At 44.6% G+C, this 15,288-nt stretch overlaps 2 protein-coding genes and 1 pseudogene across 2 annotated transcripts; all 3 read left to right on the forward strand.

Moving 5' to 3' along the window:
* The first annotated feature begins 432 nt into the window (after positions 1 to 432).
* On the forward strand, positions 433 to 4,447 carry LOC130136653 (protein FAR1-RELATED SEQUENCE 11-like). Its single transcript, XM_056306749.1, has 3 exons — positions 433 to 2,086; positions 2,341 to 2,784; positions 3,575 to 4,447. Exons 1-3 carry the CDS (start codon positions 1,109 to 1,111, stop codon positions 4,190 to 4,192), a joined length of 2,040 nt encoding a protein of 679 aa, XP_056162724.1. The 5' UTR covers positions 433 to 1,108; the 3' UTR covers positions 4,193 to 4,447.
* A 1,220-nt stretch (positions 4,448 to 5,667) lies between these two features.
* On the forward strand, positions 5,668 to 10,909 carry LOC115667079 (uncharacterized; annotated as a pseudogene).
* A 3,055-nt stretch (positions 10,910 to 13,964) lies between these two features.
* On the forward strand, positions 13,965 to 15,223 carry LOC130136648 (pentatricopeptide repeat-containing protein At5g06540-like). Its single transcript, XM_056306743.1, has one exon. It carries the CDS (start codon positions 13,988 to 13,990, stop codon positions 15,221 to 15,223), a length of 1,236 nt encoding a protein of 411 aa, XP_056162718.1. The 5' UTR covers positions 13,965 to 13,987.
* Positions 15,224 to 15,288: the final 65 nt, after the last annotated feature.

The following is a 15,288-nucleotide window of genomic DNA, read 5'->3' on the forward strand; positions in this document are numbered from 1 at the left end:
TAAAAAAAATTATAAGAAACAAGTATTCCTAGATTAGGTTAAATATAAAAGTATTTTAGTAATATGGGTCGGGTCGGGCATGTGTTGGGTATGGGTCGGGTCGGGTATGGATCGGGATATTTACACTACGAATAAATGGTTCATAAACGGATTAATGGGTCAATTTGGATCGGACTATTTATGACCCGTCCTATCCATTTAATAGGTCTAATAAAAAGTAGATAGATGCTACCTTTTTCCTCGTGTTTGGTTGTGGGAGATTGGCATGTCCCTGCTCCGGGTCGAGCGGATCCGTTCGGGGGAGCAAGGGCGGCGCGAGATTTAGCACCAGGCGCACGATAGCGACGAGCCGAAACGGGCCTTCGTCACTCACCTGCGCAGATTAGGGTTGCTCCCTCAACGAAGGAAGATTTTTCAATTCTTCTCTCCCCCTGCTCCTCCAAAAGAAAATCCAACGGTAACCTCCCCCTCCTCCGTTCTCCGTCTCTCTTCCATCGGCATTTACGATCGTCCCCGCGCTTTTGCTTCTTTTGGGGGGGATCTACTCGTAGCGAATCGCGTTCGAGGAAGATGGTAGGAGGGAGGGAGGGATCGCGAATTGGGTTTGTAGGGAGATAAGCAAATGTGGGTCGATGTCCAAACTGCGTGTAATGCGGATGGATGCGGGAGCTGTTCGCATTTTTTCGTTTTTCCTTTGGTTCAAGATTGAGAAATGATGAGGCGGTGTGTTTGCAAATTTGGGTTCTCTTTTTGATCTGGTGTTTGAAGGGAAAGGGGGTTCATTTTTTTTGTGAAGGAGCATGAGGGACTGGGTGTGCACTGTGCTGTCTCTTATCTGTTCTTTGACTTGAAAATCTGTAAAAGGGGTTGTTTGGTTGGGAACAGTGAAGGGCTTGTTCTGTTTGATTAGTTGAAAGCAGTCTTGGGTTTGTCGATTATGTTTTGGAACGATGTCCCGATGCGCCAACCGGTAGCTGTTTCTCTTTTCAGGGGTATCTGTCGCCTGTGGTCGGAGTCGGTTGTCCCTTTATTCTCTTGAAATGAACGGTTTGATCGGACTTGGGATCTGATCCTCAGAGATACATATTCGTTGGAAGAGAGGAGGAGTATGTCCATAGGGGCTGGACAGATGTTGGTGGCTTACGATGATCCGTCCGACCAGCATTCTTTCTCTTTAGACGACAACAGCAGCGCCGAAGAGTCTCTTGATGAAACGAGGCTCTCCCTGGAAAGCACTAACGAGACTGTTCCGTACATTGGGCAGAGATTCGACACTCATGATGCTGCCTATGAGTTTTACTGTGAATTCGCTAAACGGTGTGGCTTTTCGATCCGTCGCCACCGTACCGAAGGAAAAGAAGGAGTTGGTAAAGGGCTCACAAGGCGGTACTTTGTTTGCCATCGTGCTGGAAACACGCCTGTCAAATCAACTAACGAAAGTAAACCTCAAAGAAACAGGAAATCCTCTCGGTGTGGATGCCAGGCATATATGCGGATAAGCAAGACAACGGATTTAGGAGCTCCAGAATGGCGCGTCACTGGTTTTGTAAACCATCATAATCACGAACTTCTGGAACCAAACCAAGTTCGTTTCCTACCTGCTTACCGAACAATATCTGACACGGACAAGAGCAGGATTCTTATGTTTGCCAAGACAGGTATCTCAGTCCAGCAGATGATGAGGCTGATGGAACTCGAGAAGTGTGTGGAACCAGGATACTTGCCTTTCACGGAGAAGGATGTTAGGAACTTACTCCAATCATTTCGGAAAATAGACCCTGAAGATGAAAGTATAGATTTGTTAAGAATGTGCAGAAATATAAAGGAAAAGGACCCTAATTTCAGGTTCGAGTACACACTTGATTCGAACAAAAGATTGGAAAATATCGCGTGGTCGTATGCATCATCCATACAATCATATGAGATCTTTGGCGATGCTGTCGTATTTGACACGACACACCGGCTGACTGCATTTGATATGCCGCTTGGTTTGTGGGTTGGGATCAACAATTATGGCATGCCCTGTTTCTTTGGTTGTGTACTTATGAGGGAGGACAATTTGAGGTCTTATTCGTGGGCATTAAAGGTAATTAAACAAACAACAAATAGTTCTCTCTGTAGAAGAAATACAATGGCTGCATAGTTGACATATTAAATGTCAGGGGTAAGCTGATTGGGAGCATATTTTGTGTGCTGGTGTAGACGTACGAGTTATTACCTATCCTGTTTTTTCGTTTCTTCTGTCCATTCTTTCTGGAATTGGAATATATGTCCTATTTTGAGCTCCGGTTCCTCCAATAAATAGTTCGATGTTTTAATTTCTCTCTCTTGCTTGTGAAGGTCTTCTTGGGGTTTATGAATGGAAAAGCACCTCAAACAATTCTTACTGACCAGAATATGTGCCTGAAAGAAGCGATATCTATGGAAATGCAAACAACTAAACATGCACTTTGCATCTGGATGATCGTGGCGAAGTTTCCCTCTTGGTTCAATGCTATTTTGGGAGAGCGTTATAACGAGTGGAAGTCCGAGTTTTATCGACTCTATAATGTGGAATCAATAGAGGAATTCGAAATAGGGTGGAAGGAAATGCAAAATTTTTTTGGACTGCACTCAAACAGGCACATCATTAATCTGTTTGCCCTGAGATCATATTGGGCATTACCATACTTGAGAAGCTACTTTTTTGCTGGAATGACTTCCGCTGGCCAGTCAAAGTCCATTAATTCCTTTATCCAACGTTTTCTGAGTTCACAAACCCGTCTTGCACATTTTGTTGAGCAGGTACATTGTATTTTGTTTACATTATTTAATAGTTGTGGCTTGAACTGTCATATTTCTGTTTCCTCTAATTATGTGTTCTAGCTATTTGTTCTTAAATTCTGCATGGCCAATGCTGGTTACCTTTTGGAAGAAAACTAAGGAAACATTTGCGGGTTGCTTTTCTTTTGTCTCTCTGTCAGGATACCATGGGCCTTAATCATCGCTTTTAATTTAACTTACATAATCAGGTCCCTCCATCAATTAGCTTAAGCTTTATGTAGACATTGAACATTGTTGTCTCGGTCTTGATTTCGCTGGGTGAGTAGGGCTAATCAGATTATAGAGACTACAAAAGGCTGGGCAGCTTAGTGGGAATTTTTGGCAATTATGTCCAAGATGGTAGAGCTGAAAACATCATTATTTGGGCTGTGCGTGTCTGAGCCTGTTGCAATTTCGTGTCTCTTATTTCTGTGTTAACTACTAAGGTTGTGAGAGCCTATTGCTGTATTTCAAGGACCTCATAATGGAAAAGAAAGGCAGTGTGCTTTATTGGGAGAGAATTGAAGTTCTTTGAGTCCTAATTTTAGTTCTCTCCTCGAGCCAAACAGGATGGAAATGAAAACTTGTTCTCACCTGTTAGTACTTTCATCAGTACCTCCACATTCATGTACAAACAATCTTTTGCTAGTTGGAATGCGTGCAATTAATCCTCAGTGTTGACTAATGACCTGTTTTATCTTTGCTAAGACACTGTTGGTGGCATTAGTCTGTTTTCCCTCTGTTGACTGAAGCTTAGAATTTGTTGATGTAGGTGGCTGTTGCGGTCGATTTTAAAGATCAAGCGGGAGAGCAGCAAACAATGCAACAAAATCTCCAAAACATCTCCTTGAAGACAGGAGCGCCCATGGAATCCCATGCCGCTACGGTCCTCACTCCGTTTGCTTTCTCTAAGCTCCAAGAGCAACTTGTCTTGGCGGCCCACTATGCATCCTTCCAAATGGAAGATGGCTTTCTTGTGAGGCACCACACAAAACTCGAGGGAGGGCGGAGGGTTTATTGGATCCCTCGGGAGGGCATCATAAGTTGCAGTTGCCATCTATTCGAGTTTTCTGGAATCCTGTGCCGGCATGCGCTCCGAGTCCTCTCCACTGGGAATTGTTTCCAAATACCCGATAAGTATCTCCCCCTCCGATGGCGGAAGATCAGTACGTCTTCATCGAAGCTCCTTCACAATGCTCCGAGCGATCACGCGGAAAGAATACAGTTACTCCAGAGCATGGTATCGAATCTCATATCGGAGTCAACCAAGTCCAAGGAGAGGCTAGACATTGCAACCGAGCAAGTTTCCATCCTCTTGTCGCGTATCAGAGAGCAGCCGGTGTCTTCGCCGGTCGTAAGAGACGCTTCTTCCATTCATAGGAACTTTTGACAAGCCTATTTTGATTATCCGGCTGTAGGCGTGTCCTCCATGCCGTTCCTAGGCTGGGCGAATGCATAAGGCCGAGCAGATTGTGGACGTCGGTGCTAAATTCGGGGATCGAACATATTGAAGTGAAATTTTGTGGGCTGATGACTGAGCATGGAAGATGTGTTTCTATCTTAGATAGCACCAAGAATCCTGCATTTACCAGGGAAGAGTTCACGAGAACAGTGATGTAGAATGAAATGCTTCTTTAGATTTTAATCGAAAGGGCCATAACTTCCTTGATCAGACTTTTGACTGGTGATGATATACTTAACTATCGCTTGCATCTGACGTTAACTTATTGTGTGGTATTTAGGAGAAGCTACGTTTGATTCACTATTGCATAAGGAGATGTCAAGTTTACAATACTAAAGAAGCTCGATATTGCGATTTAAAGGATTGCACCTTCAAAGAAATCAAAGGGAGAGCAGACTAGGTGAAGTTATCAATAGACTGTAATCTAATCTTTGTTTGTCTTGCCATACAGAATGTAGACTACCATGATTATTCGCCGTCGATGGACATCGAATAAATAGCATTCTATATAGAGTAAGATTATGCGATGCGCAACATATATTTTACTCCCTTACCACAAAAAAACATATATTTTACTTAGCAATCCCATTGGACATCACACCCTTAAAGAACCAATTTTTAATAAGAAAAATAATTGAGTAATATAAACTATGAAAGTTCTTTGAGGAGAATATATATGTATGTATATATATATATATATATAGAGAGAGAGAGAGAGAGAGAGAGAGAGAGAGAGAGAGATTGACACCAAGATTAGGTAGATATGTAGAGATAATATAATTAGATAATGAAAAAAGGGGGAAAAATAAAAATAAGATGACCACAGACTTTAATAGTGCTTAGAAATTTTTTCATTATTTGCCTTTTTGGGAAGGAATGTGTACTTACCAGCTATTGATAATTTTATACGAGATTATTTAACTTTTAACCTATCTAATAACTTCTTAATGGAGTCGATATGCTAATAGTGATTTCACACAAAATTATCAACATTTACCGGTGAAATTGAGATTCTATATGCTAATAGTAATTTGTCAACAACATATCCACGTAAAGGAAGCAACTATTTCATCATGCCGACATAAACCTAAGGAGGCCTCGCCCAAATCAAGCAGGCCCACGCTCGCATCATCGTCCTCTCCGGCCATCCCGCCGCCGCCGCCGCCGCCGCCGCCGCCGGGACCAAGAACCGCTCCGCGTCTCCCTCGCCCCGCCGCCGACCCCTCTTCGCTATCCCCTCGCCCTCGACAGCAGCATCGAGGACCCCCCTGTTTTCTTCTCGTACCGTTACCCATCCTCCGTCTAGGGTTTCCTGGCTCTCTGCTTTGCGTCCTTAACGCCTCAGTCGATCTTCTTCTTCTTCTTCTTCTTCCCTCTTCTTCCCTCGTTCGCTTTCTCCGGCCTCGCCCGCCGCAGCAGCCCAGTCCACACTCTCTCGTCCGCCCCCTCGCGTCGTCGCCAAAACCCTAAGGCTCGGGCAATGGCGGACTCCGACCGGACCCTCGGGTATCTGACCCGACGGGACACGGAGGTGAAGCTCCCGCGTCCCCACCAGGGTCAAGAACAAGGCCCCGGCCCCGATCCAGATCACCGCGGAGCAGATCCTCCGGGAGGCCCGCGAGCGTCAGGAGGCGGAGATCCGGCCCCCGAAGCAGAAGATCACTGATCACGCCGAGCTCGGCGATTACCGCCTCCGGAAGCGCAAGGAGTTCGAGGACCTCATCCGCCGCGTCCGATGGAACGTCAGCGTGTGGGTCAAGTACGCCCAGTGGGAGGAGTCTCAGAAGGACTTCAACCGGGCGCGCTCGGTCTGGGAGCGCGCTCTCGAGGTCGACTACCGCAGCCACACGCTGTGGTTGAAGTACGTGGACATGGAGATGAAGAACAAGTTCATAAATCACGCCCGGAACGTGTGGGACTGCGCGGTATCCCTCTTGCCGAGGGTCGATCAGCTGTGGTATAAATATATACACATGGAGGAGAAGCTGGGCAATGTAGCAGGCTTAAGGCAGATTTTCGAGAGGTGGATGAATTGGATGCCCGATCAGCAAGGTTGGTTGTCTTACATTAAGTTCGAGCTCAGGTACAATGAGGTTGAGCGCGCGAGGGGAATTTACGAGAGATTCATGCGGTGCCATCCTAAGGTCAGTGCTTGGATTAAGTATGCGAAATGAAGAATGGCGAGGTTGCTAGAGCTAGGCATGTGTATGAGAGAGCGGTGGAGAAATTCGCTGATGATGACGAAGCTGAGATGTTGTTTGTGGCATTCGCAGAATTTGAGGAGCGCCGTAAGGAGAGCGAGAGGGCGAGGTGCATATATAAGTTTGCGCTAGATCATATTCCGAGAGGAAGGGCAGAGGATTTGCATAGAAAGTTTGTAGCTTTTGAAAAGCAGTATGGAGATAGGGAAGGGATTGAGGATGCTATTGTGGGTAAGAGGAGATTTCAGTATGAGGATGAGGTCAGAAAGAATCCGTTGAATTATGATTCATGGTTGGATTACATTCGCTTGGAAGAAAGTGTGGGCAATACAGAGAGGGTTAGGGAGGTTTATGAGCGTGCAATTGCCAATGTGCCACCTGCTGAGGAGAAGCGGTACTGGCAACGTTATATCTATTTGTGGTAGGTATATATATGTGAAATGTATGTGCTCATATTTACTCTTGAGATGAAATATGCCTCATGGTGTTTCTATTGGCGTTTCAGGATTAATTATGCATTGTATGAAGAGCTTGATGCTGAAGATATGGAGCGTACACGGGATGTATAAAGGTATGTATGTCCTTGTGTTGCGGAAGTTGCATTTTTCGCCTTTTTGACAAGGATGGGATCTATCTCACATCCTCCCTGTTTGTGTTTTCAAGAGAATCGGGTTGGATAATTTGTTGGTTTATACCAACTTTCCTATTTATGCTAAGGAATCATAAAAAATGGTTCATTGATCATGCTACGCTATAGATGATTGCTATATTTGTTTCTAAACTCATGTATATCTGATGTCTTGGGAGAGTTGATGCTACATAGGACTTGTACTAGCTAAACTGATGACATGTGATTTTCTCTTGTCCGAAGCTTCATGACTCGCAAGAGGGTGTATGAGAGTGTAAAATGGAATCAGTGGCTTGTCTATCTGAGTAATTATTTATCTTATCTAAAAAAGGGGGTTGTTGACCTTAGGTTGTTATGGGTCCCTAATGGTTGGAGATTGTGTTTATGAAGGTTTTAGTGGTTTTGCTGCATGATTGAAAGTTTTGGTGGCGGGATTAAAGTTCAAGCAGATATCGTCTATTGCAGTATTTAGTAATACTTTGATGCGTTCTTGAGAATAGAGTTTACGTTTTCTTCATTCTGGGTTGACTCACTTCATTTTTCTTGTCAAATGTGTTCTGTTTGTCACACTTTCATGCTTTTTCTTTTTTACTATCAATTTAAGCTGTCAACTCTAAGTGAGACTCCTTGTCCTAGCTGATATATCTTTTAATTTTTAACTAGATCTGTCACTCGCGCTACCGCTACGCGTGTGCAGAGTGAGTCTTTGTCGCTTTGTTGCAAGACATTACAATCTTTCTCAAATCAATTCACATGCATACAGATAAAAAGAAACCCATGTTTCTAATCCAACATATAGGAGTTGGAAGGTTTTTTTTATTGTAGAGACAGTTATAGCTGGACTTGGAATGTGGATGAACATGTGTTAGTGGAGGGTGAGGGTGAGGGTTAATGCCTAATGGCGATGGAGAGTGATGGATAGATGAATTTCTTCATGTACACACTCCTTAAATTGATTTGCGTTTTCAGCCCAAACTCGGGAGAATACGATTTATCTAAGGGTATTCTTGGAAGCAACTAAAAGTGACACAAAACCCACTTTTTGGCTTAAATATACAGATATATGTAAGTCTGTAGCATGGAAGCCATGATTGTGAGGGTTTGAATGCATGTAACCCCAAGTATTCATTTTGTCTTTTTGTTCCCTCTCTTTCCAGCATTGAAGACTAGTCTTATTACTGATGGAGCTTTCTCATTCAATCTTGCAGAGAGTGTCTCAAACTGATTCCTCAACAGAAATTTTCATTTGCCAAAATTTGGCTCTTAGCGGCTCAATTTGAGATTAGACAAATGAATCTTACAGGTGCAAGGCAGATCCTAGGCAATGCAATTGGCAATGCTCCTAAAGATAAGGTAATATAGATTGGATAAAGTTTTCACCGAGAGAGACTAGTCTCTAAGTTTCCTGTCATTCTTGTCCTTCAGTTTTTCCTCCCCGTCCTTTTCTAAACAAGTTTCTTTGTCGTGCTTGGTTATTAACAGATATTTAAAAAATACATTGAGATAGAGCTGCAACTCGGCAACATAGACCGATGCCGAAAACTATATGAGAAATACTTGGAGTGGTCTCCAGAGAACTGTTATGCTTGGAGCAAGTATGCTGAATTGGAGATATCCTTGGGAGAAACCGACCGAGCTAGAGCCGTTTTTGAAGTAGCGATTGCACAGCCTGCACTTGACATGCCCGAACTGTTATGGAAGGTAAAGGCCTGCCTTTTGTTTTACTTACCCAAAATATGCGTGACTTAAGGTCAAAAGGGAAAAATATTGTTATATTTTGCAAGAATCATGAAAACATACATCTCCAAATGATGTACATGTCCGTGTCCTTTTAAAATTTGAGGTGTTCAATGTTGGCCAAAAATCAAATTTCAAATGCAAAATGCAAAACTATACGTGAACAATTAAGACCATATTCATTCCAAGCCCATGCTAGTATGTTATTTTTTGATATAAAATTGAGTTAACCTAGGGTTCTACTCTCAAACTCGTCACTTTTATGTTATTTTATAATGGGCGCTTGCCAATGAATTTGCCCGATGTGATCTTAATGCATGTTTACCATTGTTGTTATTGTGTTAAAGGCTTACAACTACTTAAACAGCATATGTCTCGATGTGGATCTGTAGGGTGGTGTTTCAGTCCTATCTTATCCATTTTTATTCTGTTGTTCTCTGTATTAGTTGACTGCCAGCACAATTGCTGAGTGGCACAATTTCTTATTAATAGAGGTTTACATGGCCTGTCCTTGATATGATTTTAAGTTTTATAGGGCTCTAAGGTTTCGACTTGATGACCGCAGAGGCAATTATAATGACTCACAGAGTTGTATTTTTTAAGTTACTGTTGATGTGTGCTGTTTAATTGGGAGAATATACGGTAGTAATTGTAGTTGTCTTTTGATAACAGGCATGCATTGATTTTGAGATATCTGAGGGAGAATTTCAACGAACAAGAGAGCTATACGAGAGATTATTAGATCGGACTAAGCACCTGAAAGGGTGGATCAGCTATGCTACGTTTGAGGCAACGGCTGCGGATGCCCTTAATTCAGATTTGTCAGAAGATCAATTGCAATCACATCTGTTGGAACAAAAAAGGGAATGCGTACAATATGCCAGAAGTGAGTGCTCAGTTGCAATTTAAACTGCGGTTTTTTCCCTTTTGTGGTTCGAGTATTGATATATTCTTATTTCCTCTTTGGAAATGCTTCAGGAGTCTTTGAAAGAGCCATTAATTACTTCAGAACGTCAGCTTCCGAACTTAAAGAAGAAAGGGCAATGCTATTGGAGGAGTGGTTAAACATGGAGAGCAGTTTTGGTGAACTTGGTGATGTTGGCATTGTCCAGCCTAAACTGCCAAAGAAGCTGAAGAAGAAGAGGCCGATTTTGGCTGAGGACAGTCCAGCTGGGTATGTAACTGACTTCTGTTGTCGCTTATTTCTTCTCTTTGCTACATTTGATGCTTGTCAACGAAGATGTCCTTATATTGATTTTTAAGCATATCTCTCTTTAATTGGTTTTTGACCTTAGTTTGTTGGGTATCACTCACTGACTTCCTGATTTAGTGCTGTCCTTTTTGTTCATTTCGATTCATGCTTGTTGGTCTATCTGTGTGAGATGCCCCCCATAGTGAGTACTAAATTTGGTTATGCCCATCAATGATAGGTCCAGTGAGTCGCCTGTTGGGTTCTGCTCTTTCTGGTTTCGGATTTTAATTTCTGCTGTAATGCAGTTCTCTGTGTTGATGTCTATGTTTTTTCAATTCCCGGGCCAAATCTTGGTGTCTATATTGATAGAATCTTGTTGAGCCAATGCTTCTGCAAGCTGGGGTGTAATGTGTCTGATACAAGGCATACCTATTTTGTCAGTTTCTATTTGTAACTGTCCTCTTCGATCAGCCCTTTGGAGCTTGTCTGACATTCTTGAATTTCAGGTATGAGGAATACATAGACTACTTGTTCCCTGAGGAGACCCAGTCCACAAATTTCAAAATCTTGGAAGCTGCTTACAAATGGAAGAAGCAAAAGCTTGCTTCGGATGACGATTAGTCGATCGAGTCTGTGTACAAGTGGAATTCGTCTACAAAAATGTACATAATGCTCTTCAGACGGGCTGTTCTTTCAGGTGATGACCGCGGATTATTGGCATTCCCGAACACACCCCCGGAAATGGAACCTCGGGGAAACTGTTGGTGGCATTAGTCTGTTTTCCCTCTGTTGACTGAACCTTTGAATTTGTTGATGTAGGTGGCTGTTGCAGTCGATTTTAAAGATCAAGCAGGAGAGCAGCAAACAATGCAACAAAATCTCCAAAACATCTCCTTAAAGACGGGAGCGCCCATGGAATCCCATGCCGCGACGGTCCTCACTCCGTTTGCTTTCTCTAAGCTCCAAGAGCAACTTGTCTTGCGGCCCACTATGCATCCTTCCAAATGGAAGGCGGCTTTCTCGTGAGGCACCACACAAAACTCGAGGGAAGGCGGAGGGTTTATTGGATCCCACAGGAGGGCATCATAAGTTGCAGCTGCCATCTATTCGAGTTTTCTGGAATTCTGCGCCGGCATGCGCTTCGAGTCCTCTCCACTGGGAATTGTTTCCAAATACCCGATAAGTATCTCCCCCTCCGATGGCGGAAGATCAGTACATCTTCGTCGAAGCTCCTTCATAATGCTCCAAGCGATCACACGGAAAGAATACAGTTACTCCAAAGCATGGTATCGAATCTCATATCGGAGTCAGCCAAGTCCAAGGAGAGGCTAGACATCGCAACCGAGCAGGTCTCCATCCTCTTATCGCGTATCAGGGAGCAGCCGGTGTCTTCGCCGGTCGTAAGAGACGCTTCTTCCATTCATAGGAACTTTTGACGACGGTATTTTGATTATCCGATCGTAGGCATATCTTCCATGCCGTTCCTAGGCTGGGTGAATGCATAATGCCGAGCAGATTGTGGACGTCGGAGCTAAATTTGAGGATCGAACATATTGAAGTGAAATTTTGTAGGCTGATGACTGAGCATAGAAGATGTGCTTCTATCTCTCGGATAGCACCAAGAATCCTGCATTACCAGGGAAGAGTTCGCGAGAATAGTGATGTAGAATGAAATGCTTCTTTAGATTTTAATCGAAAGGGCCATAATTTCCTTGATCTTACTTTTGATTGGTAATGATATGCTTACTATCACTTAAATGGGACATTAACATATCGTGTGATATTTAAGAGAAGCTACATTTGATTTAATATTGCATAAGGAGCGGTGGAGTTTACGATAGTAAAGAAGGTCGATATGGCCAAATTATTAGAGTATTATTATTATTTATATCATGACATACAACAATAAATGGCCATTTAAAGGATTGCACCTTCAAAGAAATTAAAGGGGAGCCCGGCATTGGACAAGTAGAAAAGAGTTACAAAGAAAGGCTAGTTGAAGTTATAAATAGACCGTACTCTTTGTTTGATGGGTCCGTCTTGCCATACAGAATGTAGACCACCATGTTTATTCGCGGTCGATGGATATCAAAATTATAGTGTTCTGTATAGAGTAAGATTACGTTATGCTTGCATTATATATTTTACTTGGCAATCCCATTAGACTTCACTCCGTTAAAGAACCAATTTTTAATACGAAAAACATTAAGTAATATAAACTATGAAAGTTCTTTGAGGAGAAAAAATATAGACAGAGATTGAAACCATGATTAGGTAGATATGTAGAGATAATATAATTAGACAATGAAAAAAGTGGGAAAAATTAAAATAAGATGACCACAGACTTTAATAGTGGTTGAAAAATTTTCATTATTTGCCTTTTTTGGTAGGAGTATGTACTTACTAGCGATTGGTAATTTTATCTCTGCATATAACCGATCTAATAACTTCTTATTTGGAGGCAATATGCCAATAGTGATTTCACACCAAATTATCAACATGTACCGGTGAAATTGAGATTCTATATGCTAATAGTAATTTGTCAACAATATATCCACGTGAGGAAGCAACCATTCGTATGTCCTTAATTAGCAATATTTACATTTATTTACTTTATTAATGTGAAGTTACTTAAATATATCTTTCTTTAGTAGATCTGATCGACGAGCAAGTCTAAACAGGGTTAACATTCCATGAAAGCATCTATTCAAATTACCCATTATTCTGGAGATATTTTACTTTTTGCCAACATAAATCTAAGGAGGCCTTAACGGCCAAACTCGAGCTCAGGAAGAAAACCGTTCGCTCAAATTTTACTTATTCATGCCCCGGGCCTCGCAGGCTTGATGGGCTGAGCGACACGTTAGGTCAAACAATCTTAGTACTAAACTTTACATATAAACTAAAATAAAATTTTCCCAATATTCAAAATGGTTCTTGGATTTTCTTGAAATGTGGAGTGACTTCCTCTCCTTCTTTTCTTCTTGGGAAAATTTCAATTAAGGACCCCAAGTGGGGTCCTTTTCTCAAAAGAGGACCCAAAGTGAATATGGTGTCGAATAAAGAGCAGATCGAGTCTCCAATAGGGACCAGAAGTGCTCAATTCGTCTCGGAGTGAGGCACGGGTTCGCCGCCAGGTCAAATCTGCTAGGCGCCAAACCTGATGCTATTCCGAAACAGCCAAGACGATACATTTTCATTTGTTTTTTTCTTCCTTCGCAGGCCATAGCCGGCAGCGATGAAGATCACCGGCCTCGGAGCGAGGCCGACCTCGCCCGGCCCGGGCGAGGCGGCCCTCGCCGCAGCCGGCGGCGCTCGCCGACGCCGACGAGCGGCTCCGCCGCCGCCGACGAGGGCGGCTCAGCCGGCCCGAGCGAGCGGCCTCGCGGCGTCGGGCGGCGCCCTCGCCGGCGTCGGGCGGCCACTCATTTTGAGAGGCTAGGCCCAGTCGGCCTCGCCGGCGTCGGGCCGTCTTTCTTGGGTTGCGAGGGCGGCGAGGCCCTCGCCGGGCGCGGGTGAGGCTCGAGCCTCGCCCGGCTCCAACGCGAGGTCGAGCGAGGCCGACCTCGCCCGGGGTGAGTTGCCTCGCCGGCCGCGAGGCGGCCTCACTGGCAGGCGACCTCCGCGGCCCATATTATGGCCGACGGAAGAAAAAAAAAGGAGATGAAATGTCTCATTCTTTAAGAACATGTGCTCCGTCGGCCGCTTGGGATTTGACCCGCGGCGAACCCTCACATTGATCGAGTGAAGCTGAGATCAATCTTATTTGAGGGGCGAACACTTGTTCGATACATATTCACTATCTGGTCTCTTTGAGATAAGCGAGCCATGGGTTCCTTAGTGAAATTTTCCCTTTCTTCTTTTTCGTATGGTTTGCTGCAATAGTTAGTGCGGACTGGTGCCTCCATCTTCTCCACTTTCGAGAGACCAAAACAGAAGCGCCTTCTGGTTTTCGAACTCGTGACATGTTCTTGTCCGCCCGCAGACCAGAACTCAAACCCCTCCTCCGTTTCCCTCCCCTCCTCAACCACGCCCACAGCGCATCCCAGTCTCTCCCGCCACGCCCTTCCCTCGCCCAAATCAAGCAGGCCCACGCCCGCATCATCGTCCTCTCCGGCCACCCCGCCGCCCGCGCCGCCGCCGGGACCAAGAACCGCCTCCTGGGCCACCTCCTCCTCCGCCTCTCCCTCGCCCCGCCGCCGAGCCCTCTTCGCTATCCCCTCGCCCTCTACCGCAGCATCGACCCCCCCTCTGTCTTCGCCTCCAACAACGTGATCCGATGCCTCGCCCGGAGCGATCTCCCTCTCGGGTCGGTCTCCGTCTACGCGTCGATGCTGCGGCGGCGGGTGGGCCCTAACGAGCATACCTTCACTTTCGTGCTGCAGGCCTGCGGGAAGGGCGTGGGCTTGTTCGAAGGGAGGCAGGTCCACGGTCATGCCGTGAAGCTCTGTTTTTGTGGGGATCCGTACGTTAGGAACGCTTTGATTCACCTGTATTGCGCTTGCTCTGAAATGGGCGCTGCGGGGAGGTTGTTCGACGAGCTCCCTGGTTGCAGAGACGTCGTCACGTGGAATTCGATGGTGGCGGGATTCGCGAGAGATGGGCAGATTGACGTTGCTAAGCAACTTTTTGATGAAATGCCCAAGAGAGATGTTGTTTCTTGGACTGCTTTGATTTCTGGCTACGTTCAAAATGGTGAGCTGGAAAGGGGATTAGAGTGTTTTATGGAGATGAGAGAGTTTGGTCCGTTGCCTAATGAGGCCATCTTGGTCACAGTGCTCTCAGCTTCGGCTCAACTGGGCTTGCTCGAGCACGGTCAGTTCGTACATTCAGTCGTAAGCTCATTAAATCTCCCAATTACAGTCTCTCTTGGGACTGCTCTGGTCGATATGTATGCAAAATGCGGAAGCATCGAACTGTCTAGACTCGTGTTCGATGAAATGCCACGAAAAAACATTTGGTCGTGGAATGCCATGATTTGTGGATTGGCCTCCCATGGCCTTGGAAAGGAAGCTCTCGCGCTCTTCGAAGGATTCTTATCTGTAGGTCTCCAACCAGCGAGTGTGACTTTTGTGGGGGTCTTAAACGCTTGTAGTCGATCAGGTCTGGTTAGGGAAGGTAGGCAATATTACAAGTTGATGACAGAGAAATATGGAATCGAACCTGAGATGGAACATTATGGGTGCATGGTCGATCTCTAAGTCGTGCAGGTCACATTTATGAAGCTGTGGATTTGATTGAAAGCATGAAAGTTTCAGCAGATCCA

This window comes from Syzygium oleosum, unplaced genomic scaffold, assembly GCF_021117445.2.
Source record: "Syzygium oleosum isolate NSW1041296 unplaced genomic scaffold, Sole_v2.1 Sole_v2.47, whole genome shotgun sequence".
Taxonomy (NCBI): Eukaryota; Viridiplantae; Streptophyta; class Magnoliopsida; order Myrtales; family Myrtaceae; genus Syzygium; species Syzygium oleosum.

Coding starts and splice junctions, on each gene's coding strand:
- LOC130136648 (XM_056306743.1), top strand. CDS start 13,988: ATGTTCTTGTCCGCCCGCAGACCAGAACTCAAACCCCTCCTCCGTTTC.
- LOC130136653 (XM_056306749.1), top strand. CDS start 1,109: ATGTCCATAGGGGCTGGACAGATGTTGGTGGCTTACGATGATCCGTCC. Junction 2,087..2,340: donor CTTATTCGTGGGCATTAAAG/GTAATTAAACAA, acceptor TTGCTTGTGAAG/GTCTTCTTGGGGTTTATGAA. Junction 2,785..3,574: donor TTGCACATTTTGTTGAGCAG/GTACATTGTATT, acceptor TTGTTGATGTAG/GTGGCTGTTGCGGTCGATTT.